The sequence below is a fragment of the Scyliorhinus torazame genome, chromosome 27 (assembly GCF_047496885.1).
Source record: "Scyliorhinus torazame isolate Kashiwa2021f chromosome 27, sScyTor2.1, whole genome shotgun sequence".
Lineage (NCBI taxonomy): Eukaryota > Metazoa > Chordata > Chondrichthyes > Carcharhiniformes > Scyliorhinidae > Scyliorhinus > Scyliorhinus torazame.
The window spans coordinates 7,824,633-7,849,761 of NC_092733.1; the positions used below are offsets into that span (position 1 = coordinate 7,824,633).

General features: G+C 50.5%; 1 protein-coding gene across 8 annotated transcripts in view; it reads left to right on the forward strand.

Annotated features, from left to right (window-relative positions):
• Nucleotides 1-25,129, forward strand: part of LOC140403169 (voltage-dependent P/Q-type calcium channel subunit alpha-1A-like) — a 721,889-nt gene that overhangs the window by 556,145 nt on the left and 140,615 nt on the right. For all 8 annotated transcript variants that reach the window (XM_072490879.1, XM_072490875.1, XM_072490873.1 and 5 more), the window contains 3 exons: nucleotides 4,256-4,353; nucleotides 5,017-5,167; nucleotides 11,866-11,993. In XM_072490879.1, the coding sequence (XP_072346980.1) occupies nucleotides 4,256-4,353; nucleotides 5,017-5,167; nucleotides 11,866-11,993 (377 nt within the window). The remainder of the gene's footprint in view (nucleotides 1-4,255; nucleotides 4,354-5,016; nucleotides 5,168-11,865; nucleotides 11,994-25,129) is intronic.

Sequence of the window (25,129 nt, forward strand, 5' to 3'; positions counted from 1 at the left end):
CCAGTCACATGGACGGGCCAGTCTACAGGGACGGGCCAGTCTACAGGGACGGGCCAGTCTACAGGGACGGGCCAGTCTACAGGGACGGGCCAGTCTACAGGGACGGGCCAGTCTGCAGGGACGGGCCAGTCTGCAGGGACGGGCCAGTCTGCAGGGACGGGCCAGTCACAGGGACGGGCCAGTCTACAGGGACGGGCCAGTCTACAGGGACGGGCCAGTCTGCAGGGACGGGCCAGTCTACAGGGACGGGCCAGTCTACAGGGACGGGTCAGTCTGCAGAGACGGGCCAGTCTGCAGGGACGGGCCAGTCTGCAGGGACGGGCCAGTCTGCAGGGACGGGCCAGTCTGCAGGGACGGGCCAGTCTACAGGGACGGGCCAGTCTGCAGGGACGGGCCAGTCTGCAGGGACGGCCAGTCACAGGGACGGCCAGTCTACAGGGACGGGCCAGTCTACAGGGACGGGCCAGTCACAGGGACGGGCCAGTCACAGGAACGGCCAGTCACAGGGACGGCCAGGGACGGGCCAGTCTGCAGAGACGGGTCAGTCTACAGGGACGGGCCAGTCACAGGGACGGGCCAGTCAACAGGGACGGGCCAGTCTACAGGGACGGGCCAGTCTGCAGGGACGGGCCAGTCTGCAGGGACGGGCCAGTCTGCAGGGACGGGCCAGTCTGCAGGGACGGGCCAGTCTACAGGGACGGGCCAGTCTGCAGGGACGGGCCAGTCTGCAGGGACGGCCAGTCACAGGGACGGCCAGTCTACAGGGACGGGCCAGTCTACAGGGACGGGCCAGTCACAGGGACGGGCCAGTCACAGGAACGGCCAGTCACAGGGACGGCCAGGGACGGGCCAGTCTGCAGAGACGGGTCAGTCTACAGGGACGGGCCAGTCACAGGGACGGGCCAGTCAACAGGGACGGGCCAGTCTACAGGGACGGGCCAGTCTACAGGGACGGGCCAGTCACAGGGACGGGTCAGTCTGCAGAGACGGGCCAGTCTGCAGGGACGGGCCAGTCTGCAGAGACGGGCCAGTCTGCAGGGACGGCCAGTCACAGGGACGGGCCAGTCTGCAGGGACGGCCAGTGTACAGGGACGGCCAGTCTACAGGGACGGCCAGTCTACAGGGACGGCCAGACTACAGGGACGGGCCAGTCTACAGGGACGGGCCAGTCTACAGGGACGGGCCAGTCTACAGGGACGGCCAGTCTACAGGGACGGGCCAGTCTGCAGGGACGGGCCAGTCACATGGACGGCCAGTCTGCAGGGACGGGCCAGTCACATGGACGGCCAGTCTACAGGGACGGGCCAGTCTACAGGGACGGGCCAGTCTACAGGGACGGCCAGTCTACAGGGACAGGCCAGTCTGCAGGGACGGGCCAGTCTACAGGGACGGGCCAGTCTGCAGGGACGGGCCAGTCTACAGGGACGGGCCAATCTACAGGGACGGGTCAGTCTGCAGAGACGGGCCAGTCTGCAGGGACGGGCCAGTCTACAGGGACGGGCCAGTCTGCAGGGACGGGCCAGTCTGCAGGGACGGGCCAGTCTACAGGGACGGGTCAGTCTGCAGAGACGGGCCAGTCTGCAGGGACGGGCCAATCTACAGGGACGGGTCAGTCTGCAGAGACGGGCCAGTCTACAGGGACGGGCCAGTCTACAGGGACGGGTCAGTCTGCAGAGACGGGCCAGTCTGCAGGGACGGGCCAGTCACAGGGACGGGCCAGTCTACAGGGACGGGTCAGTCTGCAGAGACGGGCCAGTCTACAGGGACGGGCCAGTCTACAGGGACGGGTCAGTCTGCAGGGACGGGCCAGTCTACAGGGACGGCCAGTCTACAGGGACGGGTCAGTCTGCAGGGACGGGCCAGTCACAGGGACGGCCAGTCACAGGGACGGCCAGGGACGGGCCAGTCTGCAGAGACGGGTCAGTCTACAGGGACGGGCCAGTCACAGGGACGGCCAGTCAACAGGGACGGGCCAGTCTGCAGAGACGGGCCAGTCTGCAGGGACGGGCCAGTCACAGGGACGGGCCAGTCTACAGGGACGGGCCAGTCACAGGGACGGCCAGTCTACAGGGACGGGCCAGTCTACAGGGACGGGTCAGTCTGCAGAGACGGGCCAGTCTGCAGGGACGGGCCAGTCACAGGGACGGGCCAGTCTACAGGGACGGGCCAGTCTACAGGGACGGGCCAGTCTACAGGGACGGGCCAGTCTACAGGGACGGGTCAGTCTGCAGAGACGGGTCAGTCTGCAGGGATGGGTCAGTCTGCAGAGACGGGCCAGGCTGCAGAGACGGGTCAGTCTGCAGAGATGAGCCAGTCTACAGGGACGGGTCAGTCTACAGGGATGGGCCAATCTGCAGAGATGGGCCTGTCTACAGAGATGGGCCAGTCTACAGGGACGGGTCAGTCTACAGGGGGACGGGCCAGTCTACAGGGGGACGGGCCAGTCTACAGGGGGACGGGCCAGTCCACACGGACGGGTCAGTCTACAGGGACGGGCCAGTCTACAGGGACGGGCCAGTCTACAGGGACGGGTCAGTCTGCAGAAACGGGCCAGTCTACAGGGACGGGTCAGTCTACAGGGACGGGCCAGTCTACAGGGACGGCCAGACTACAGGGACGGGTCAGTCTACAGGGACGGGTCAGTCTACAGGGACGGGTCAGTCTACAGGGACGGGTCAGTCTACAGGGACGGGTCAGTCTACAGGGACGGGCCAGTCTACAGGGACGGGTCAGTCTACAGGGACGGGTCAGTCTACAGGGACGGGTCAGTCTACAGGGACGGGTCAGTCTACAGGGACGGTTCAGTCAAAAACTTAGAATTCGAACAGGTTCTGTTGGAAACCTGCACAGACATAGCTCAGTGCAGACTCTCTGCCCTTCCAACCTCACATAACTTCAGCCGATGCAACCAAACATATGTGTTCTGACATTCTGGTGCTGTACTCTGCTGCTATGTTTGCATTATACATATTTTCCCATTTCTTCCCCTATGAGCAGTGCACTTGTATGGGCAACAATGATTAAGATCTCTCAACTTCAGCATACCAACCAGTTGCTCTTACATCAACAGTTATGAATTGCTTTGAGCCCATTGTAAAAATTGTCTTTAGAACCTCTTGCTCCACATATTGACCACTAGTTTGTCTATTCACATCATAAGTCAGTGGTCGATGCTGCTCTGACCTTGGCCCATCTGATCCAACAGCACAGGGATAGATTAGGCAACTCTGCTTGTGCTACCTTTGTTCAGTCCTCTTCAGCTTTTAATGCTACACAACCATTCAAGCTTATTGAAACATTGAAAAGCCTTGATGTCAATCCTACTCTCATTCTTGGAATCAATGAGTTCCTTCAGAACAGGACCCAACAGGTGTGAGATCCTGGGAACCCATGTTAATGAATACTGGATCTCTTCTGTATGTGTACTGTCACATTTACTTGTCATCCTCCATATGAATGATTGTTGATCAGAGTACATATTGATTCTGAAGTATGCTGATGGTACGGCATGTGTGGGTCTCATAGGGAGTAATGAAGGAAACTGTAGGAACTTGGTGGAGAGGTTTGCAAAATGTTCTGAACGAAAACAAGATGAAAGAACTAGTTTGAAATGTTAGGAAAAAGCTATTTAATCTTCCTGTGAAAATTCATGATGTGGACATTGAAATAGTTATGAACTACAAGTATCTAGATGTCAAACTAGATTATAAATTGAATTGGAGGTAACAGTATACAGATGTAGTGACCAAGGGACATACACAAATATACTATCTCGGAAATTAAGGGGTGGGATTCTCCAGCGGGCCCCCGCCGGCAGTGGGAATCCTCCGTCCCAGCAGCCGGCCAATGGGGTTTCCCATTGTGGGCACCCCCACGCCGTCGGGAAATCCATGAGCGTGAATGCGTTGTCGATGAAGCGGAGGATCCCGCCGACGGAGAATCCCGCCGACGGAGAATCCCGCCCAAGATCCTTTCAAGTAGACCTTGAGAGTGCTGTCCTTTTGGGATGTCTCGCTTGGTGCTATTATCTAATGAAAGAAGACACTTTAAGGGTGCAGAGATTATTGAACCAGGCAAGAAGGGCATTTAATGAGCAGATTTTTTTTGATGAAACATGCTCGTGAAGAATTTTGAGGAAAGTGAAGTGTCATGAACAATCCCTTGTTTCAGTATTGCTGCTGGTTACGTTCACGTGAAATGAATTTCTTTATGGACAATAAATTGTAATTGAATTCAGCCTCATTTTATTTTGCAGGTATTCGGGAATATTGCAATTGAGGATAATGAAGACAGTGATATTAATCATCACAACAATTTCAGAACGTTCTTCCAAGCCCTGATGCTTCTCTTTCGGTGAGAAACATGAATTTTATTGGCCTCTTTAATTTCTCTTAGTGTCTCTTTAATAAGATTACATAGATACCAAGCCAGTACCTCTTCCCATGCAGTCCAAGTAGTGTTTGTCAGCAGGCTCTCAGAGTATAAGAGATGCCACAGCCCACTCCAATTCCGCCCTGACCTGCCATGTAGACACATGCACTTTTCAGCAACGATCACTGTGTAATGATCAAGAGCCTGAATGTTGGCAAATCCAGTTCTTTCTTTCCCTCGCTGATAAGGCCTCCATTCTCTCCCATGCCTCTCAGTGTTTCCCTGGTTAACTCATTCCAGGCCAGAGACTGAAACCGGAATTTCATAATCTCGAGAGCTCAGTATGACAGCAAGCACATACCCACTGGGACATCACAGAGAAGGATCCAGACCGGATGACTTTTCCTGTTAATAAGTCCATCGTTCAATCCCAGTGCACAATTTGACGAGGTATCTCTGACCCGCCGGGTCTAAAAGTGCCTCATATTTCACGCAGAATTGGGAATCACCTGTACTGGGGCTTTTATGAAATTGAAGCCTTTCAGGTGAGTTGCCAAAAGAAAAGAGTGTAAATTTCCTACTGTTTTTAGACACCTTCCCTTTTACTGCACTCAGTTCTATAACAAGGTTGTGTGTGTATTTCAGGAGTGCAACAGGAGAGGCATGGCATAGTATCATGCTGTCATGCTTGAGCGGAAAACCATGTGATACAAAATCTGGTATCAAAGAACCAGAGTGTGGCAATGAGCTTGCCTATTTCTACTTTGTGTCCTTCATTTTCCTCTGTTCCTTCCTGGTAAGTAGCAAGTGCATCCCATTTCTTGTCAACCTCGTTACTTTTTTTTTAAATTTATTGAAAATTTTTGGTCAACCATCACAGTACATTGTGTATCCTTTACACAATAATATAACAGTATAAATAACAATGACCTGTTTTATAAACAAAGAATAAATAATATATAACAAAAACTAAAACTAAATGGCAACTGCCTTGTCTCAGATAAACACTCTCCAAAAATATGATTTAACAGTCCAATATACAATTATTTATAGCAACGACCTATACATATTATACATATATATTAACAACCCTGAGAGTCCTTCTGGTTCCTCCTCCCCCCGCCCCCCCCCCCCCCCCCCCCCCCCCCCCCCTGGGCTGCTGCTGCTGCCTTCTTCTTTTCCATTCCCTCTATCTTTCTGTGAGGTATTCGACGAACGGTTGCCACCGCCTGGTGAACCCTTGAGCCGATCCCCTTAGGACGAACTTAATCCGTTCCAGCTTTATAAACCCTGCCATGTCATTTATCCAGGTCTCCACCCCCGGGGGCTTGGCTTCCTTCCACATCAACAGTATCCTGCGCCGGGCTACTAGGGACGCAAAGGCCAAAACATCGGCCTCTCTCGCCTCCTGCACTCCCAGCTCTTGTGCAACCCCAAATATAGCCAACCCCCAGCTTGGTTCGACCTGGACCCCCACTACTTTCGAAAGCACCTTTGTCACCCCCACCCAGAACCCCTGTAGTGCCGGACATGACCAAAACATGTGGGTGTGATTCGCTGGGCTTCTCGAGCATCTCGCACACCTATCCTCTACCCCAAAAAATTTACTGAGCCGTGCTCCAGTCATATGCGCCCTGTGTAACACCTTAAACTGAATCAGGCTTAGCCTGGCACACGAGGACGATGAGTTTACCCTACTTAGGGCATCCTCCTCAATCTCCTCCCCCAGCTCTTCTTCCCATTTCCCTTTCAGCTCATCTACCATAATCTCCCCCTCGTCCCTCATTTCCCTATATATATTTGACACCTTACCGTCCCCCACCCATGCCTTTGAGATCACTCTGTCCTGCACCTCATGCTTCGGGAGCTGCGGGAATTCCCTCACCTGTTGCCTCGCAAAAGCCCTCAGTTGCATATACCGGAATGCATTCCCTTGGGGCAACCCATATTTCTCGGTCAGCGCTCCCAGACTCGCGAACTTCCCATCCACAAACAGATCTTTCAGTTGCGTTACTCCTGCTCTTTGCCATATTCCAAATCCCCCATCCATTCTCCCCGGGGCAAACCTATGGTTATTTCTTATCGGGGACCCCACCAAGGCTCCCGTCTTTCCCCTATGCCGTCTCCACTGTCCCCAAATTTTCAAAGTTGCCACCACCACCGGGCTTGTGGTGTATTTCTTCGGTGAGAACGGCAACGGCGCCGTCACCATAGCTTGTAGGCTAGTCCCCCTGCAGGACGCCCTCTCCAATCTCTTCCACGCCGCTCCCTCCTCTTCTCCCATCCACTTACTCACCATTGAGATATTGGCGGCCCAGTAGTACTCACTTAGGCTCGGTAGTGCCAGCCCCCCCCTATCCCTACTACGCTGTAAGAATCCCTTCCTCACTCTCGGGGTCTTCCCGGCCCACACAAAACTCATGATACTCTTTTCGATCCTTTTGAAAAAAGCCTTCGTGATCACCACCGGGAGGCACTGAAACACAAAGAGGAATCTCGGGAGGACTACCATTTTAACCGCCTGCACCCTCCCTGCCAGTGACAGGGATAACATGTCCCATCTCTTGAAGTCCTCCTCCATTTGTTCCACCAATCGCGTTAAATTTAACCTATGCAATGTACCCCAATTCTTGGCTATCTGGATCCCCAAGTAACGAAAGTCCCTTGTTACCTTCCTCAGCAGAAAGTCCTCTATTTCTCTGCTCTGCTCCCCTGGATGCACCACAAACAACTCACTTTTCCCATGTTCAGTTTATATCCTGAGAATTCTCCAAACTCCCGAAGTGTCCGCATTATCTCTGGCATCCCCTCCGCCGGGTCCGCAACATATAACAACAAATCATCCGCATACAGAGATACCCGGTGTTCTTCTCCTCCTCTAAGTACTCCCCTCCACTTCTTGGAACCCCTCAATGCTATTGCCAGGGGCTCAATCGCCAGTGCAAACAATAATGGGGACAGAGGGCATCCCTGCCTTGTCCCTCTATGGAGCCGAAAGTATGCAGATCCCCGTCCATTCGTGACCACACTCGCCACTGGGGCCCTATACAACAGCGGCACCCATCCAACATACTCATCTCCAAAACCAAATCTCCTCAGCACCTCCCACAGATAATCCCACTCCACTCAATCAAATGCTTTCTCGGCATCCATCGCCACCACTATCTCCGCTTCCCCCTCTGGTGGGGGCATCATCATTACCCCTAGCAGCCTCCGTATATTTGTATTCAGCTGTCTCCCCTTCACAAACCCAGTTTGGTCCTCATGGACCACCCTCGGGACACAATCCTCTATCCTCATTGCCATTACCTTGGCCAGAATCTTAGCATCTACATTTAGGAGGGAAATAGGTCTATAGGACCCGCATTGCAGCGGGTCCTTTTCCTTCTTTAGGAGAAGCGATATCGTTGCCTCAGACATAGTCGGGGGCAGCTGTCCCCTTTCCTTTGCCTCATTAAAGGTCCTCATCAGTAGCGGGGCGAGCAAGTCCACATATTTCCTGTAAAATTCAACTGGGAATCCATCCGGTCCCGGAGCCTTCCCCGCCTGCATGCTCCTAATTCCTTTCACTACTTCCTCTATTTCAGTCTGTGCTCCCAGTCCCACCCTTTCCTGCTCCTCCACCTTGGGAAATTCCAGCCGGTCCAGAAAGCCCATCATTCTCTCCCTCCCATCCGGGGGTTGAGCTTCGTATAATTTTTTATAAAATGCCTTGAACACTCCATTCACTCTCTCCGCTCCCCGCTCCATCTCTCCTTCCTCATCCCTCACTCCCCCTATTTCCCTCGCTGCTCCACTTTTCCTCAATTGGTGGGCCAGCAACCTGCTCGCCTTCTCCCCATATTCGTACTGTACACCCTGTGCCTTCCTCCACTGTGCCTCTGCAGTACCCGTTGTCAGCAAGTCAAATTCTACGTGTAGCCTTTGCCTTTCCCTGTACAGGCCCTCCTCCGGTGCCTCCGCATATTGCCTGTCCACCCTCAGACGTTCTTGCAGCAACCGCTCCCGTTCCCTACTCTCCTGCTTTCCTTTATGTGCCCTTATTGATATCAGCTCCCCTCTAACCACTGCCTTCAGCGCCTCCCAGACCACTCCCACCTGGACCTCCCCATTAACATTGAGTTCCAAGTACTTTTCAATGCACCCCCTCACCCTTAGACACACCCCCTCATCTGCCATTAGTCCCATGTCCATTCTCCAGGGTGGGCGCCCTTCTGTTTCCTCCCCTATCTCCAAGTCCACCCAATGTGGAGCGTGATCCGAAATGGCTATAGCCGTATACTCCGTTCCCCTCACCTTCGGGATCAACGCCCTTCCCAAAACAAAAAAGTCTATTCGCGAATAGACTTTGTGGACATAGGAGAAAAACGAAAACTCCTTACTCCTAGGTCTGCTAAATCTCCACGGGTCTACTCCTCCCATCTGCTCCATAAAATATTTAAGCACCTTGGCTGCTGCCGGCCTCCTTCCAGTCCTGGACCTCGACCTGTCCAGCCCTGGTTCCAACACCGTATTGAAATCTCCCCCCATTACCAACTTTCCCACCTCTAGGTCCGGGATGCGTCCTAGCATCCGCCTCATAAAATTGGCATCATCCCAGTTCGGGGCATATACGTTTACCAAAACCACCGTCTCCCCCTGTAGTTTGCCACTCACCATCACGTATCTGCCCCCGCTATCCGCCACTATAGTCTTTGCCTCAAACATTACCCGCTTCCCCACTAATACAGCCACCCCCCTGTTTTTCGCATCTAGCCCCGAATGGAACACCTGCCCCACCCAACCTTTGCGTAGTCTCACTTGGTCTATCAGTTTCAAGTGCGTTTCCTGTAACATAACCACGTCTGCCTTAAGTTTCTTAAGGTGTGCGACTACCCGTGCCCTCTTTATCGGCCCGTTCAGCCCTCTCACGTTCCACATGATCAGCCGGGTTGGGGGGCTTTTTACCCACCCCCCCTTGTCGATTAGCCATCCCCTTTTTCCAGCTCCTCACCCGGTTCCCACGCAGCTGTGTCCCCCCCAGGCGGTGCCCCCCCGCCCATCCCACCCCATGCCAGCTCCCCCCTCTCCCCAGCAGCAGCAGCCCAATAATTCCCCCCTCCCACCCCCCCCCGCTAGATCCCCCACTAGCGTAGTTACACCCCCCATGTTGCTCCCAGAAGTCAGCAAACTCTGGCCGACCTCGGCTTCCCCCCGTGACCTCGGCTCGCACCGTGCGACGCCCCCTCCTTCCTGCGTCCCTATTCCCGCCATGATTATCATAGCGTGGGAACCGAGCCCGCGCTTCCCCCTTGGCCCCGCCCCCAATGGCCAACGCCCCATCTCCTCCACCTCCTTTCCTCCCCCCACCACCTCCTGTGGAAGAGAGAAAAGTTACCACATCGCAGGATTAATAACATAAAACTCCTCTTTCCCCCCTTTTTACCCCCTCTTCGCCCCCCATACTCGCCCCACCACTTTGTTACAAACGTTCTTTTTTTTAATTAAAATAACCCGCTCATTCCAATTTTTCTTCCACGATAAAAGTCCACGCCTCATCCGCCGTCTCAAAGTAGTGGTGCCTCCCTTGATATGTGACCCACAGTCTTGCCGGTTGCAGCATTCCGAATTTTATCTTTTTGTGAAGCACCGCCTTGGCCCGATTAAAGCTCGCCCTCCTTCTCGCCACCTCCGCACTCCAGTCTTGGTATACGCGGATCACCGCGTTCTCCCACTTACTGCTCCGAGTTTTCTTTGCCCATCTAAGGACCATCTCTTTGTCCTTAAAACGGAGGAATCTCACCACTATGGCTCTAGGAATTTCTCCTGCTCTCGGTCCTCGTGCCATCACTCGGTATGCTCCCTCCACCTCCAGCGGACCCGCCGGGGCCTCCGCTCCCATTAACGAGTGCAGCATCGTGCTCACATATGCCCCGACGTCCGCTCCCTCCGCACCTTCAGGAAGACCAAGAATCCTTAGGTTGTTCCTCCTCACGTTGTTCTCCAGCACCTCCAGCCTTTCCACACATCGTTTATGGTGTGCCTCGTGCATCTCCGTCTTCACCACCAGGCCCTGTATGTCGTCCTCATTCTCGGCAGCCTTTGCCTTCACGACCCGAAGCTCCCGCTCCTGGGTCTTTTGCTCCTCCTTTAGCCCTTCGATCGCCTGTAATATCGGGGCCAACAGCTCCTTCTTCATTTCCTTTTTGAGTTCTTCCACGCAGCGTTTCAAAAACTCGTGTTGTTCAGGGCCCCATATTAAACTGCCACCTTCCGACGCCATCTTGGTTTTTGCTTGCCTTCCTTGCCGCTGCTCCAAAGAATCCACCGCAATCCGGCCACCTTCCTCTCCTTTTTTCATCCGTATCCAGGGGGGATTCCCTTCTGGTTCACCGCACAGTACTTTTAGCCGTTAAAATTGCCGTTGGGGCTCTTATTAAGAGCCCAAAAGTCCGTTCCACCGGGACATGCCGAAACGTGCGACTCAGCTGGTCATCGCCGCACCCAGAAGTTGTCAACCTCGTTACTTAACGGAAAACAAAAAATATTGGATATATATAAAGTAAGCCGGTATCTGTTCTGAATGTGCACCCTTCACATCAGAAGCGCAAACAAAGCATCCTGATGACCAGTTATCTATTTCCAGCTTTTTCCATTTCTTTCCATTATTGCTCCACTGTCGGGTGAAACTCTGTTTTTCCATGGACTTAAAAGTTTGTAATTGAAATCGGCTTTGAAAATTTTGATTCAGGAAATAAGTGTTTGATGGACACTTCCAGATTTGTTCTATTTTTGTAGCTGACTGATCCTAACATTTTTATGCACATTTCTCCTTTCACTCCCATGTAGACAAGATTCATGCTAATTGGTCAGTTTCTTATATTCTGTGCCTCGGCTAATAAAGGCAAGTATCCCATGTGCCTTCTTAACCACCTTATCTACCAGTCCTGCTGCCTTTAGGGGCTGATGGACATGCACACCAAGGTGCCTCTGGACCTCTGTACTTCCTAGGGGCCTACCATTCATTGTATATTTCCTGGCCTTTTTAGTCCTCCCAAAATGCATCATCTCACACTTTTCAGGGTTAAATTCCATTTGCTAGTGTTCTGCCCACCTGACCAGCCCGTTTATATTGTCCTGTAATCTGAGGCTTTCTTCCTCGCTTGATACCACACCACCAATGTTTGTGTCATGTGCTGAGGATTAGAGAATTTGTCCCTTCCCTCAGGGCATTTAATGGGTGTAGCATCCATGAGAGAGTAAATTGTAGACAATCTCAGCAAGAAGTAGGACCGTGTGGTTCTTCATTCTTATTTATTCCTGCCTTTATAATGATGCTACCTTGGTCTGGTGTCACAGCTAAGATTAAGTATTGTTGACATGGCGAATCCTGCATCTTACCTTTGTGTCACAGAACATGGGTCCCCCACCCTTTCAGTTGACGGTTAAACAGTTAATAACTTGTAGTTGATTCATTCAGCCCCAGCTGATGCCTCTTCACTTTTTATATGTCAGATGCTAAACCTCTTTGTTGCCGTCATCATGGATAACTTTGAGTACCTGACGCGGGACTCCTCCATCCTTGGACCTCATCACCTGGATGAGTACGTCAGGGTCTGGGCTGAGTATGACCCAGCCGCCCGGTAAGCACTTATCCTTAGCAAACCTTCTTCCTTAGACATCTGTACCACTGCATAGAATCTGAGGGGCATGGGGAGTGAGAACTATTATCTGCATCTGGATTGTGGCCAGAAGCAGTGTGCGCACATAACTATGAACCCGCTACTCACATTAAAATTGGGGTTAAAGTGTTCATTTTCAATTCATTGTTTTGTTCTGGAGATCAGTGACAGACTGGCGTGAGTTAGCTATGTGTCCGAGTTCAGATCCAAATGGAGAAGAACTGGATGAGTGGCTTTCATAGGATAGCACCAAACTGCCACACCATTCCTACAGCACCAGCTGGAGATCATTCCTTTCGGGAAAAAAACTTTTGAAAATAAAAAAGTTTTCAACTTTTTAGAAACATCTCTCGCACCCATTTGCAAATCTTCCCATGACCACTCAATCCGAATGAGAATTTCTGGCTTGCAAGTCTAAATTCCAGGTAGTATAAGTAATGGGGTTAAAATTTTAAAAATTAAGTTTCTAACGTCATGACTTCCACTTTGCATGCATGTACCTATCTGCATACACCGTGTAGCAGAGCTCAATATGTATGTTCCCTATTGACAGTCCAGCCATTTGTGATCTCTCAGAGATCCTATAAAACAGATTCTGGACTTACTTGGCTGCAGAGCGGCTACCTGATTAGTTTTGAAAAAAAAATTAGAAGTCTTTGATTAAACTTCTCGACTGATTACTCTGTGGGCCCCATTTTTCAGGCAGTTGTCGGGATCCGTCTCTATTATAACGGGTGAACTAGAGTTTTCCTCCTATTCCCAACGAATGATGACAATTCACTCCATCTGGCTTCGTAACTTTAATCTAGGTAACATGCATTGGATTAGAATGAAATCTGAGTATTAACAGGGATGGTACAATTTCTTTTGCCGCTAATTTTTATTCCTGGGAAAAGCACACTCCTCATGCGGCATAGCAAGGCCATGTGGTCATGACATTGTAACAGAAATAAGAATGCATCTTAAAGTCAAGCACGGCGATGAGTTAAAGTTAGTATTGTTGTTCACCCACACTTAACAGCCCTTTAACTCTGACTTTTGGATGGCCTCTGAACCCCAGTTGTGATGTGTGAGTGGGGAGGGTCTTTCATTCTCGAACATATTCAAAGGAATAAACTGCAAACTACTTATCTAAGGTTTCGGAGAAGTACTAAAGACCTCTTGTCTTTCAACATTCACCTGTAATAGGATAAATGAGAGAACCAGAACCCCAGGCCAAAGGGGATTTGTCTGACCTGCCTGTTATCACTGGGCAAGTATCTGGGGCTTGTTGCTGAGTAAACTCCTTAGTGACTGAGCATCATCAGTGCTGGTCCTATAGGAGAACCTGGCTTGACAGTAACTCATCGTTGGTGCGCAGGAGGTGACCCCATTGACATTCTGGCTGAAAGGAGGGAGTAGGATAACAGAAGTTAGTCATCAGACATCTGGAAAAGGGAAAATTATACGTTTTACAAATATATCCATGGGCCTATGCCCAGAAAAAGGTAGATTAGAAACCCTTCAATTTTTGGAGCAAGAGTTGTTTCCTGGTGATGGTTCTCCAATAACATGTTGTGTGTCCATTTAAGTTACTGTCCTTATTTGTCCCATTAATTGCTGGTGTATAAAGTAAATGTTCATCGTTTTAGGCACCTGTAATATTCTATTTTTTATTATTTCATGGGATCGCTGGCTGGGTCAGCATTTATTGCCCATCCCTAATTGCCCTTGAACTGAGTGACTTGCTGGGCCATTTCAGAGGGGCAGTTAAACGTCAACCACATTGCTGTGGGTCTGGAGTCACATATAGGCCAGACCAGGTAAGGACAGCAGATTTCCGTCCCTAATGGAAATGAATGAACCCGATTGGGAACCAATGATCGATGATAGTTTTGTGGTCACCATTACTGAGGCACCAGCCTTCAATTCCAGATTTTATTAATTGAACTCACCAGCTGCCAAGGTGGGATTTGAACCCAAATGGTCTCCTTCTGCACTGTAGGGATTCTGTGAAGCTCCTCACGAATATTGAAGCCTTGTTTGTCCTCAATATCTGATGTTATGTGTGAATCCTGTTAGTTTTGTCAGTTGTGAAGCAATTACTGTTCAGTAAAGTGATTGTTGTATAAAATTGTCATTTGAAAAAAATGTTTAAAACAAGATTTGTAATGAAAATACATGCCTAATCTCAACTTCATTCTGCAAAATTTAAAGTTGTATTGTATTATAAAGGCCTTGCTCCAAGACATTATAAAATAATAGAGACATAGAAGTTTACAGCATGAAAACAGGCCCTTCGGCCCAACTTGTTCATGCCTTCCAATTTTTACCACTAAGCTAGTCCCAATTGCCCGTATCCTGCTATACCCAGCTTTCCCATATAACTGTCTAAATGCTTTTTAAAACACAAAATTGTACCCTCCTCTCCTACTGCCTCTGGCAGCTCGTTCCAGCCAGTCACCACCCTCTCTTTGAAACAATTGCCCCTCTGGACACTTTTGTATCTCTCTTCTCTCACCTTAAACCTATGCCCTCTAGTTTTAGATTCCCCTAACTTTGGGAAAAGATCTTGACTATCTAATGTCATTCATTGTTTGGTTTTAAAACATCAAGGTGATTAAGACGGCAAATGGATTTTTGTCCTTCATTGCTAGAGGGATGGAGTTTAAGACTAGGGAGGTTATGCTGCAACTATATAAGGTGTTCGTGAGGCCACACATGGAGTGTTGTGTTCAGTTTTGGTCTCCTTACCTGCAAAAGGAGGTACTGGCGCTGGAGGGTGTGCAGAGGATATTCACTCGGTTAATCCTAGAGTTGAGGGGGTTGGATTACAAGGAGAGGTTGAGTAGACTGGGACTGTACTCGTTGGAATTTAGAAGGATGCGGGGGAATCTTATAGAAACATGTAAAATTATGAAGGGAATAGATAGGATAGATGCGGGCAGTTTGTTTCCACTGGCGGGTGAAAGCAAAACTAAGGGGCGTAGCCTCAAAATAAGGGGATGTAAATTTAGGACTGAGCTTCTCAGGAACTTCTTCACCCAAAGGGTTGTGAATCTATAGAATTCCCTGCCCAGTGAAGCAGTTGAATGCATTAAATGTTTTCAAGATATAGATAGATAGTTTTTCGAAGAATAAAGGGATTAAGGGTTATGGTGTTCAGGCGGGAAAGTGGAGCCGAGTCCACAAAAGATCAGCCATGATCTCATTGAATGGCGGAGCAGGCTCGAGGGGCCAGATGGCCTACTCCTGCTCTTAGTTCTTATGATCCTATGTTATCACAAAGACACAGGCCAGAGAGGGCCCGGGCTCAATTACAGTTCTGTCTGGAACCTCTGTCAGGATGGCAATCGAGCTCTGACTAGGAAATGTACATCAGAACAGGGGTGAAGCCAAGTTACATGGCTCAGCCGTGAGAAACCTCACTTTCCACTGCTCAAGAGCCTACAGACACTCACTAGCTAGACACAGGTTAGGAATGATTACTTGAGGGCAGCATGGTGGCGCAGTGATTAGCACTGCTGCCTCACGGCGCCGAGGTCCCAGGTTCGATCCCGGCTGTGGGTCACTGTCCACGTGGAGTTTGCACATTCTCCCCATGTCTGTGGGTCTCACCCCCCCCCCCCCCGCCCCCAACAACCCAAAGATGTGCAGGGTAGATGGATTGGCCACACTAAATTGCCCCTTAATTGGGAAAAAAGAATTGGGTACTTTAAATTTAAAATAAAAAGGAATGATCACTTAAAGATCGACAGTCAGCATTTTTGAATTTTACCCCAGCACGTGGTAATTTTTCCAGGAGAGTAGAGAATAAAATGGAGAAAATAATTATCATGATAATAAGAAGTCTAGGCTTCAATGGCTCAAAATCCATGAGGGAGCTTAAAATTGTGGTTGAATTAACCAGTCGGAAAATAATTTAAACGCCTGAATCATCATCTAATTGTTCTCACAATTTACTAAAAAAAAGGAAAAGAATAATTTTATTGAATGAAGATTGAGAAACCTAATTTCATTAGGTCAAGCAGTGGGTAGGCCCTCTAACGTATGGGGAGCCCATGAGCTACATTTTGGTAGCCTCTTTGGGGCCTTAGGAGTGGTGTACCCTGTAGATTGGGAACACTGCGGCCCAACCCTCAGCGTCAAGGCAGGCCCCACAGGAACACTACCAATCACTCGCCAACCACCTCTCCTCTCACTCGCCAGGAATTGCCTGACTGAACCTGGCAACTCAGACTTTATTCTCTTGAATCCAGGGCAGCACCTACAATGCTTCCCTTGGCCAGGTACAGTCCCAGCTGTGGCCACCTCTCCTGGTGGCACTGCTGGATGTTGAGATCCTTTGGCCCTGTTATTAGCTGGAAACTTGGAGGCAGGACCACATCTCTTAAAGACACAGGAGCCCCGAAGCCTGACATTCAATGCCGATGGACATAAAATCTGGTCAGGGCTCCCAGAAATGACTGAAGTTGGGCAGCCTGTCTTTGCAGATTCATCACGATCTGTGTACTGAATTTATAAATATGTTTATAAAGAACAAAGAGGCACAATTTCAGCAGCCCATAGTGTGGTGATATGCATCACTGTAAATACACAAGGGGTTAATGCAAATACACTAAGACTAAATAAACACTAGAGGGAGCACCAGAGACATCATGACACACAGACATTCAACCAATTGGTCAGTAAGATAGGACACGACCAATGGGCAGTCAAGACACACCCAGAGGTGACACTAACACAAGGGGGCTACCCATATAAAAGGACAGGGCACACATGCTCTTTCTCTTTCCATAGGCGACACTCAGAGAGACAGGGGCAGATCAGGAAGCATCACACCCACCGCATGGATTAGAGCAGACTGGTTAGTTCGACTGAGTTACTATAGCAAGATCAGCAGGAGAGTCGAACTCAAGTAGGAGAATTGTTAACTGTTCAATAAGCGTGTTAAACCTATCTCCAAGTCTGAACCTTCCTTTGTCAGAGTATACATCAAGGAAGCAGCTTATACTCCATGAAGAAGCATAACACAACACATAGTTCAGTTTCTTATTGTAGTATAAGGTTACTTTGGCAAGACATTGATGTAACATTGATCCAACTCTTTTTCTTACAAGTGGACAGGGCTGGCATTTGCCTTGTGGGTGACCTGTGCCAGGGGTCAGTATGGGCCCCTACTTTTCCCTGGATAATCTAATTGCTGGATCCAATCAGGACAGTTGCATTGATTGCTTAGGCCTGATGCCACCTCTATAAGTAGAGCTCTGCTGCTCCGTTTACTTGATTAATTTGGTTATCAATAATAAATAATAAATTTAGTGCTACATTGAGAAAAATAAATCAGTCCCTTGTCAAGGGCACAACAGGATCAGTAATACTTTTTGGTGAGTTTGGCAAGTTAAACCTTGGCCTTTACCATACTCTGCAACTTTAAATACCTGATTGGCTGGTTTGTTTGCTTATTTCCCAAAGGTGTAACTTTCTCCAGTTCTTTAGAGGCAAAAATCCACCTACTGCTGAATTTTTAATGAAATTCTAATTATGCCATGAACAGCTCTAGTTTTTTTCCTGCATTGTGACTTGTATAGCTTCTTAGGAAGGAGAAGCCTTGACTATTATTAAGGTGGTGATATCATAATTGTTGCCTTTTTGAATCTCCATGGATATGGCAACTGAATGGGCAAGGTACAATTCCACATGGATGGGAGGCTAGGCTATTATTTGCATCCGCTTCAGACATGTCTGTAAGGAATGCAGGTCTTGCCTTAATAAAGAGCAATTTTTTTTTTTATAAAAAAGTTTTTTGAAAATTTTTGGTCAACCAACACAGGACATTGTGCATCCTTTACACAATATTATAACAACACAAATAACAATGACCTATTTTATAAACAGAAAATGAATAAATAATAAATAACAAAAATGAAAACTAGCCCTAATTGGCAACTGCCTTATCACAAGTAACACTCTCCAAAAATATAATTTAACAGTCCAATATATAATTATCTGTAGCAACGACCTATACATATTATACAGTATATATTAACAACCCTGAGAGTCCTTCTGGTTCCTCCCCGCCCCCCCCCCCCCCCCCCCCCCCCCCCCCCCCCCATCCTGGGCTGCTGCTGCTGCCTTCTTTTTTCCATTCCACCTATCTTTCTGCGACGTATTCGACGAACGGTTGCCACCGCCTGGTGAACCCTTGAGCCGACCCCCTTAGAACAAACTTAATCTGCTCTAGCTTTATAAACCCTGCCATGTCATTTATCCAGGTCTCCACCCCCGGGGCCTTGGCTTCTTTCCACATTAGCAATATCCTGCGCCGGGCTACTAGGGACGGAAAGGCCAAAACATCGGCCTCTCTCGCCTCCTGCACTCCCGGCTCTTGGGCAACCCCAAATATAGCCAACCCCCAGCTTGGTTCGACCCGGACCCCCACTACTTTTGAAAGCACCTTTGTCACCCCCATCCAAAACCCCTGTAGTGCCGGGCATGACCAAAACATATGGGTATGATTCGCTGGGCTTCTCGAGCACCTCGCACACCTATCCTCCACCCCAAAAAATTTACTGAGCCGTGCTCCAGTCATATGCGCCCTGTGTAATACCTTAAACTGAATCAGGCTTAGCCTGGCACACGAGGACGACGAGTTTACCCTGCTTAGGGCATCTGCCCACAGCCCCTCCTCGATCTCCTCCCCCAGCTCTTCTTCCCATTTCCCTTTTAGTTCATCTACCATAGTCTCCCCTTCGTCCCTCATTTCCCTATATATATCTGACACCTTACCATCCCCCACCCATGTCTTTGAGATCACTCTGTCCTGCACCTCTTGTGTCGGGAGCTGCGGGAATTCCCTCACCTGTTGCCTCACAAAAGCCCTCAGTTGCATATACCTGAATGCATTCCCTTGGGGCAACCCATATTTCTCGGTCAGCGCTCCCAGACTCGCGAACTTCCCATCCACAAACAGATCTTTCAGTTGCGTTATTCCTGCTCTTTGCCACATTCCATATCCCCTATCCATTCCCCCCGGGGCAAACCTATGGTTGTTTCTTATCGGGGACCCCCCCCAAGGCTCCAGTCTTTCCCCTATGCCGTCTCCACTGTCCCCAAATCTTCAGTGTAGCCACCACCACCGGGCTTGTGGTGTAGTTCCTCGGTGAGAACGGCAATGGGGCTGTCACCATAGCCTGTAGGCTAGTCCCCCTACAGGACGCCCTCTCTAATCTCTTCCACGCCGCTCCCTCCTCCTCTCCCATCCACTTACTCACCATTGAAATATTAGTGGCCCAATAATACTCACTTAGGCTCGGTAGTGCCAGCCCCCCCCTATCCCTGCTACGCTGTAAGAATCCCTTCCTCACTCTCGGGGTCTTCCCGGCCCACACAAAACCCATGATGCTCTTTTCAATCCTTTTAGAAAAAGCCTTCGTGATCACCACCGGGAGGCACTGAAACACAAAGAGGAATCTCGGGAGGACCACCATCTTAACCGCCTGCACCCTCCCTGCCAGTGACAGGGATACCATATCCCATCTCTTGAAATCCTCCTCCATTTGTTCCACCAACCGCGTTAAATTTAACCTATGCAATGTGCCCCAATTCTTGGCTATCTGGATCCCCAGGTAACGAAAGTCCCTTGTTACCTTCCTCAACGGTAGGTCCTCTATTTCTCTACTCTGCTCCCCTGGATGCACCACAAACAACTCACTTTTCCCCATGTTCAATTTATACCCTGAAAAATCCCCAAACTCCCCAAGTATCCGCATTATTTCTGGCATCCCCTCCGCCGGGTCTGCCACAGAAAGTAACAAATCGTCCGCATACAAAGATACCCGGTGTTCTTCTCCTCCTCTAAGTACTCCCCTCCACTTCTTGGAACCCCTCAACGCTATCGCCAGGGGCTCAATCGCCAGTGCAAACAATAATGGGGACAGAGGGCATCCCTGCCTTGTCCCTCTATGGAGCCGAAAATATGCAGATCCCCGTCCATTCGTGACCACGCTCGCCATCGGGGCCCTATACAACAGCTGCACCCATCTAACATACCCCTCTCCAAATCCAAATCTCCTCAACACCTCCCACAAATAATCCCACTCCACTCTATCAAATGCTTTCTCGGCATCCATCGCCACTACTATCTCCGTTTCCTCCTCTGGTGGGGGCATCATCATTACCCCTAACAGCCTCCGTATATTCGTGTTCAGCTGTCTCCCCTTCACAAACCCAGTTTGGTCCTCGTGGACCACCCCCGGGACACATTCCTCTATTCTCATTGCCATTACCTTGGCCAGGATCTTGGCATCTACATTTAGGAGGGAAATAGGTCTTTGGACCCGCATTGTAGCGGGTCCTTTTCCTTCTTTAAGAGAAGCGATATCGTTGCTTCAGACATAGTCGGGGGCAGTTGTCCCCTTTCCTTTGCCTCATTAAAGGTCCTCGTCAATACCGGGGCGAGCAGGTCCACATATTTTCTATAGAATTCGACTGGGAATCCATCCGGTCCCGGGGCCTTTCCCGCCTGCATGCTCCTAATTCCTTTCACCACTTCTTCTACCTCGATCTGTGCTCCCAGTCCCACCCTTTCCTGCTCTTCCACCTTGGGAAATTCCAGCTGATCCAAAAAGCCCATCATTCTCTCCCTCCCATCCGGGGGTTGAGCTTCATATAATTTTTTATAAAATGCCTTGAACACTCCATTCACTCTCTCCGCTCCCCGCTCCATCTCTCCTTCCTCATCCCTCACTCCCCCTATTTCCCTGGCTGCTCCCCTTTTCCTCAATTGGTGTGCCAGCAACCTGCTCGCCTTCTCCCCATATTCGTACTGTACACCCTGTGCCTTCCTCCATTGTGCCTCTGCAGTGCCCGTAGTCAGCAAGTCAAATTCTACATGTAGCCTTTGCCTTTCCCTGTACAGTCCCTCCTCCGGTGCTTCCGCATATTGTCTGTCCACCCTCAAAAGTTCTTGCAGCAACCGCTCCCGTTCCTTACTCTCCTGCTTCCCTTTATGTGCCCTTATTGATATCAGCTCCCCTCTAACCACCGCCTTCAGCGCCTCCCAGACCACTCCCACCTGGACCTCCCCATTATCATTGAGTTCCAAGTACTTTTCAATGCACCCCCTCACCCTTAGACACACCCCCTCATCTGCCATTAGTCCCATGTCCATTCTCCAGGGTGGGCGCCCTCCTGTTTCCTCCCCTATCTCCAAGTCTACCCAGTGTGGAGCGTGATCCGAAATGGCTATAGCCGTATACTCCGTTCCCCTCACCTTCGGGATCAACGCCCTTCCCAGCACAAAAAAGTCTATTCGTGAGTAGACTTTATGGACATAGGAGAAAAACGAGAACTCCTTACTCCTAGGTCTGCTAAATCTCCACGGGTCTACACCTCCCATCTGCTCCATAAAATCTTTAAGTACCTTGGCTGCTGCCGGCCTCCTTCCAGTCCTGGACTTCGACCTATCCAGCCCTGGTTCCAACACCGTATTAAAATCTCCCCCCATTATCAGCTTTCCCATCTCTAGGTCCGGAATGCGTCCTAGCATCCGCCTCATAAAATTGGCATCATCCCAGTTCGGGGCATATACGTTTACCAAAACCACCGTCTCCCCCTGTAGTTTGCCACTCACCATCACGTATCTGCCCCCGCTATCCGCCACTATAGTCTTTGCCTCAAACATTACCCGCTTCCCCACTAATATAGCCACCCCCCTGTTTTTCGCATCTAGCCCCGAATGGAACACCTGCCCCACCCATCCTTTGCGTAGCCTAACCTGGTCTATCAGTTTCAGGTGCGTTTCCTGTAACATAACCACATCTACCTTAAGTTTCTTAAGGTGTGCGAGTACCCGTGCCCTCTTTATCGGCCCGTTCAGCCCTCTCACGTTCCACGTGATCAGCCGGGTTGGGGGGCTTCCTACCCACCCCCCCCCTGTCGATTAGCCATCCCCTTTTTCCAGCTCCTCACCCGGTTCCCACGCAGCTGTATCTCCCCCAGGCGGTGCCCCCCCCGCCCATCCCCTCCCATACCAGCTCCCCCCTCTCCCCAGCAGCAGCAACCCAGTAATTCCCCCCTCCCACCCCCCCCCGCTAGATCCCCCGCTAGCGTAATTACTCCCCCCATGTTGCTCCCAGAAGTCAGCAAACTCTGGCCGACCTCGGCTTCCCCCCGTGACCTCGGCTCGCACCGTGCGACGCCCCCTCCTTCCTGCTTCCCTATTCCCGCCATGATTATCATAGCGCGGGAACCAAGCCCGCGCTTCTCCCTTGGCCCCGCCCCAATGGCCAACGCCCCATCTCCTCCACCTCCCCTCCTCCCCCCATCACCACCTGTGGAAGAGAGAAAAGTTACCACATCGCAGGATTAGTACATAAAACTCCTCTTTCCCCCCTTTTTAACCCCCCTCTTCGCCCCCCACATTCGCCCCACCACTTTGTTCAAACGTTCTTTTTAATAACCCGCTCATTCCAGTTTTTCTTCCACAATAAAAGTCCACGCTTCATCCGCCGTCTCAAAGTAGTGGTGCCTCCCTCGATATGTGACCCACAGTCTTGCCGGTTGCAGCATTCCAAATTTTATCTTCTTTTTATGAAGCACCGCCTTGGCCCGATTAAAGCTCGTCCTCCTTCTTGCCACCTCCGCACTCCAGTCTTGATAAACGCGGATCACCGCGTTCTCCCATTTGCTGCTCCGAGTTTTCTTTGCCCATCTAAGGACCATTTCTCTATCCTTAAAACGGAGGAATCTCACCACTATGGCTCTGGGAATTTCTCCTGCTCTCGGCCGTCGCGCCATCACTCGGTATGCTCCCTCCACCTCCAACGGACCCGCCGGGGCCTCTGCTCCCATTAACGAGTGCAGCATCGTGCTCACATATGCCCCGACGTCCGCTCCCTCCGCACCTTCAGGAAGACCAAGAATCCTCAAGTTGTTCCTCCTTGCGTTGTTCTCCAGTGCCTCCAACCTTTCCACACATCGTTTCTGATGTGCCTCATGCATCTCCGTCTTCACCACCAGGCCCTGTATGTCGTCCTCATTCTCGGCTGCCTTTGCCTTCATGACCCGAAGCTCCCGCTCCTGGGTCTTTTGTTCCTCCTTTAGCCCTTCGATCGCCTGTACTATCGGGGCCAACAGCTCTTTCTTCATTTCCTTTTTGAGCTCTTCCCCACAGCATTTCAAGAACTCTTGTTGTTCAGGGCCCCATGTTAAACTGCCACTTTCCGACGCCATCTTGGTTTTTGCTTGCCTTCCTTGCCGCTGTTCTAAAGGACTATTGACCTTTAATAAACAAAATATTCTCAAGTGCATTCTCGTGTGTACACGTGCCATGTCTCAGACGATGACTATTCAGCCAACAATCATACATTCAAGAGATCAGCACTATGGATATTCTCGTGACCAAAGGATAAGTGTGTGGATCAGGGGAGTGTGTACGGACAGCGCGTGCCGCAGGAGACTCCATCTCAACAACGAGACAGTGTGGCACCTGTGCCACGTCCTCGCGGACCTGGCAGTCTGTGGAGGAGGAAGCCACCCACTCCCAATTGCCCTGAAGGTCACCGCAGTTCTGAATCTTTATGCAACCGGATAATTCCAAGAATCGAGCGGCGGCTATATCTGATATATATCTCAACTTTTGAGCTGGACCAGGCCCACCAAGATGCCTGGGCTGCAAGATTCTCCACCATCGCCATGATGCCCCAGGACCAGGAGGAAATCGATGGCATGCATGTTGCCTTTCGTGCACCCAGGCATCAGGGAGTGCCCTCCATTAACAGGAAGGGATTCCACTCCCTGAATGTTCACCTCGTGTGCAACCACTGCCTCCAAATCATGCACGTGTGTGCACACTTCCCAGGGAGCGTGCATGACAGCTACATCCTGGGACACTCCGAGATCCCCAGCATCTTTGAGGACCACCCCAGGATGACGGGTTGGCTCTTGGTGGATAAGGGATACTCGCTGAGGACCTGGTTGATGACACCAGTGCAGAGGCCGAGGCCGAGACCCGATGTAACGAGGCCCATGTGACCACCATTCTGCCATTGAGCAATGCATCGGCTGCTCCGTGCCTGGACTGCTCTGGTGGTGCACTGCAGTACATCCTCCAGAGGGTCGCCCCCATTTTGTGCTGGTCTGATGTTCTCTTTCCAACCTGGCACGGTAGTGGGGCGAAATTATGGAGGACGAGGAGGAGGGACATGCGGCCTCGCCTGAGAAGGACAAGGAAGCGGGCCAGGCGGGAATGGAGGACGAGCCAGGGGAGGACCCAGAGGAGAAGCCGGAGGTTGGAGGTCAGGCAGCGGAAAGGGCCCGGCATGCCGGGAAGACCTCATCCTCACCCAATTCCCGTTGAGGCTTTGTCTGTCAGTTCAGCCCTCTCACCCCCCCCCCCAATTCCCCAATCCTCCCATTCCCCTCCTTTTACCTAATCTCCCCCGTCTCCCAATTCCCCATCCCTCCTTCCCACAAATCCCCCAACTAGAGATAGTGATCCACCCCCCCTCCAGTGCCCACTCAGTGATCCTTTCTCTTCTTGATCTTTCGTGATCTAGTGGTGCGTCTAGGTGAGTCCCCAGGATGCAGATCAGAGGTGGAAGCGGCCAGTGTCACAGGCGTCACCGTGGGAGCTCATTTCCAGCACTAAGTGCCATTAAATACCGGCTGCAATCTCGCCCAAGTAGCTGTTCGGAAACACCCCACCAATCGTGCCTAAATGACACTTCAAAATGTTGCTGTTAAATCATGGCCTGTATGTCTTGTCTGAAATTCAAAGTGGCTGCTCTTTTTCTCTTAGATCAAACGGCTTGTTAATTATAATAGCCATTGGGAGGGATTTACCCACCAACCTGTCCGTGTTTTCAGCGGCAGAAGCGAATCTACCAGTCCCGCAGTTGTCAATGCTGCAACACTAAAAGAAGTGTATATAAAGGAAGGAAGTGTCCCAAACATGTAACTGAAGCTCGCTGTGAAGTCTTCGCTAGAAATACTAATGCTAACTTGGCAGCCTCAAGACCCGCTACCTCTGCCTCATTCCGGGCAGATTCATAGAGAAGATCTCTGGGTCATGAGTTGTAAAGATAGCAGGGATTTCCTGAATTGTTTAGGGTTGA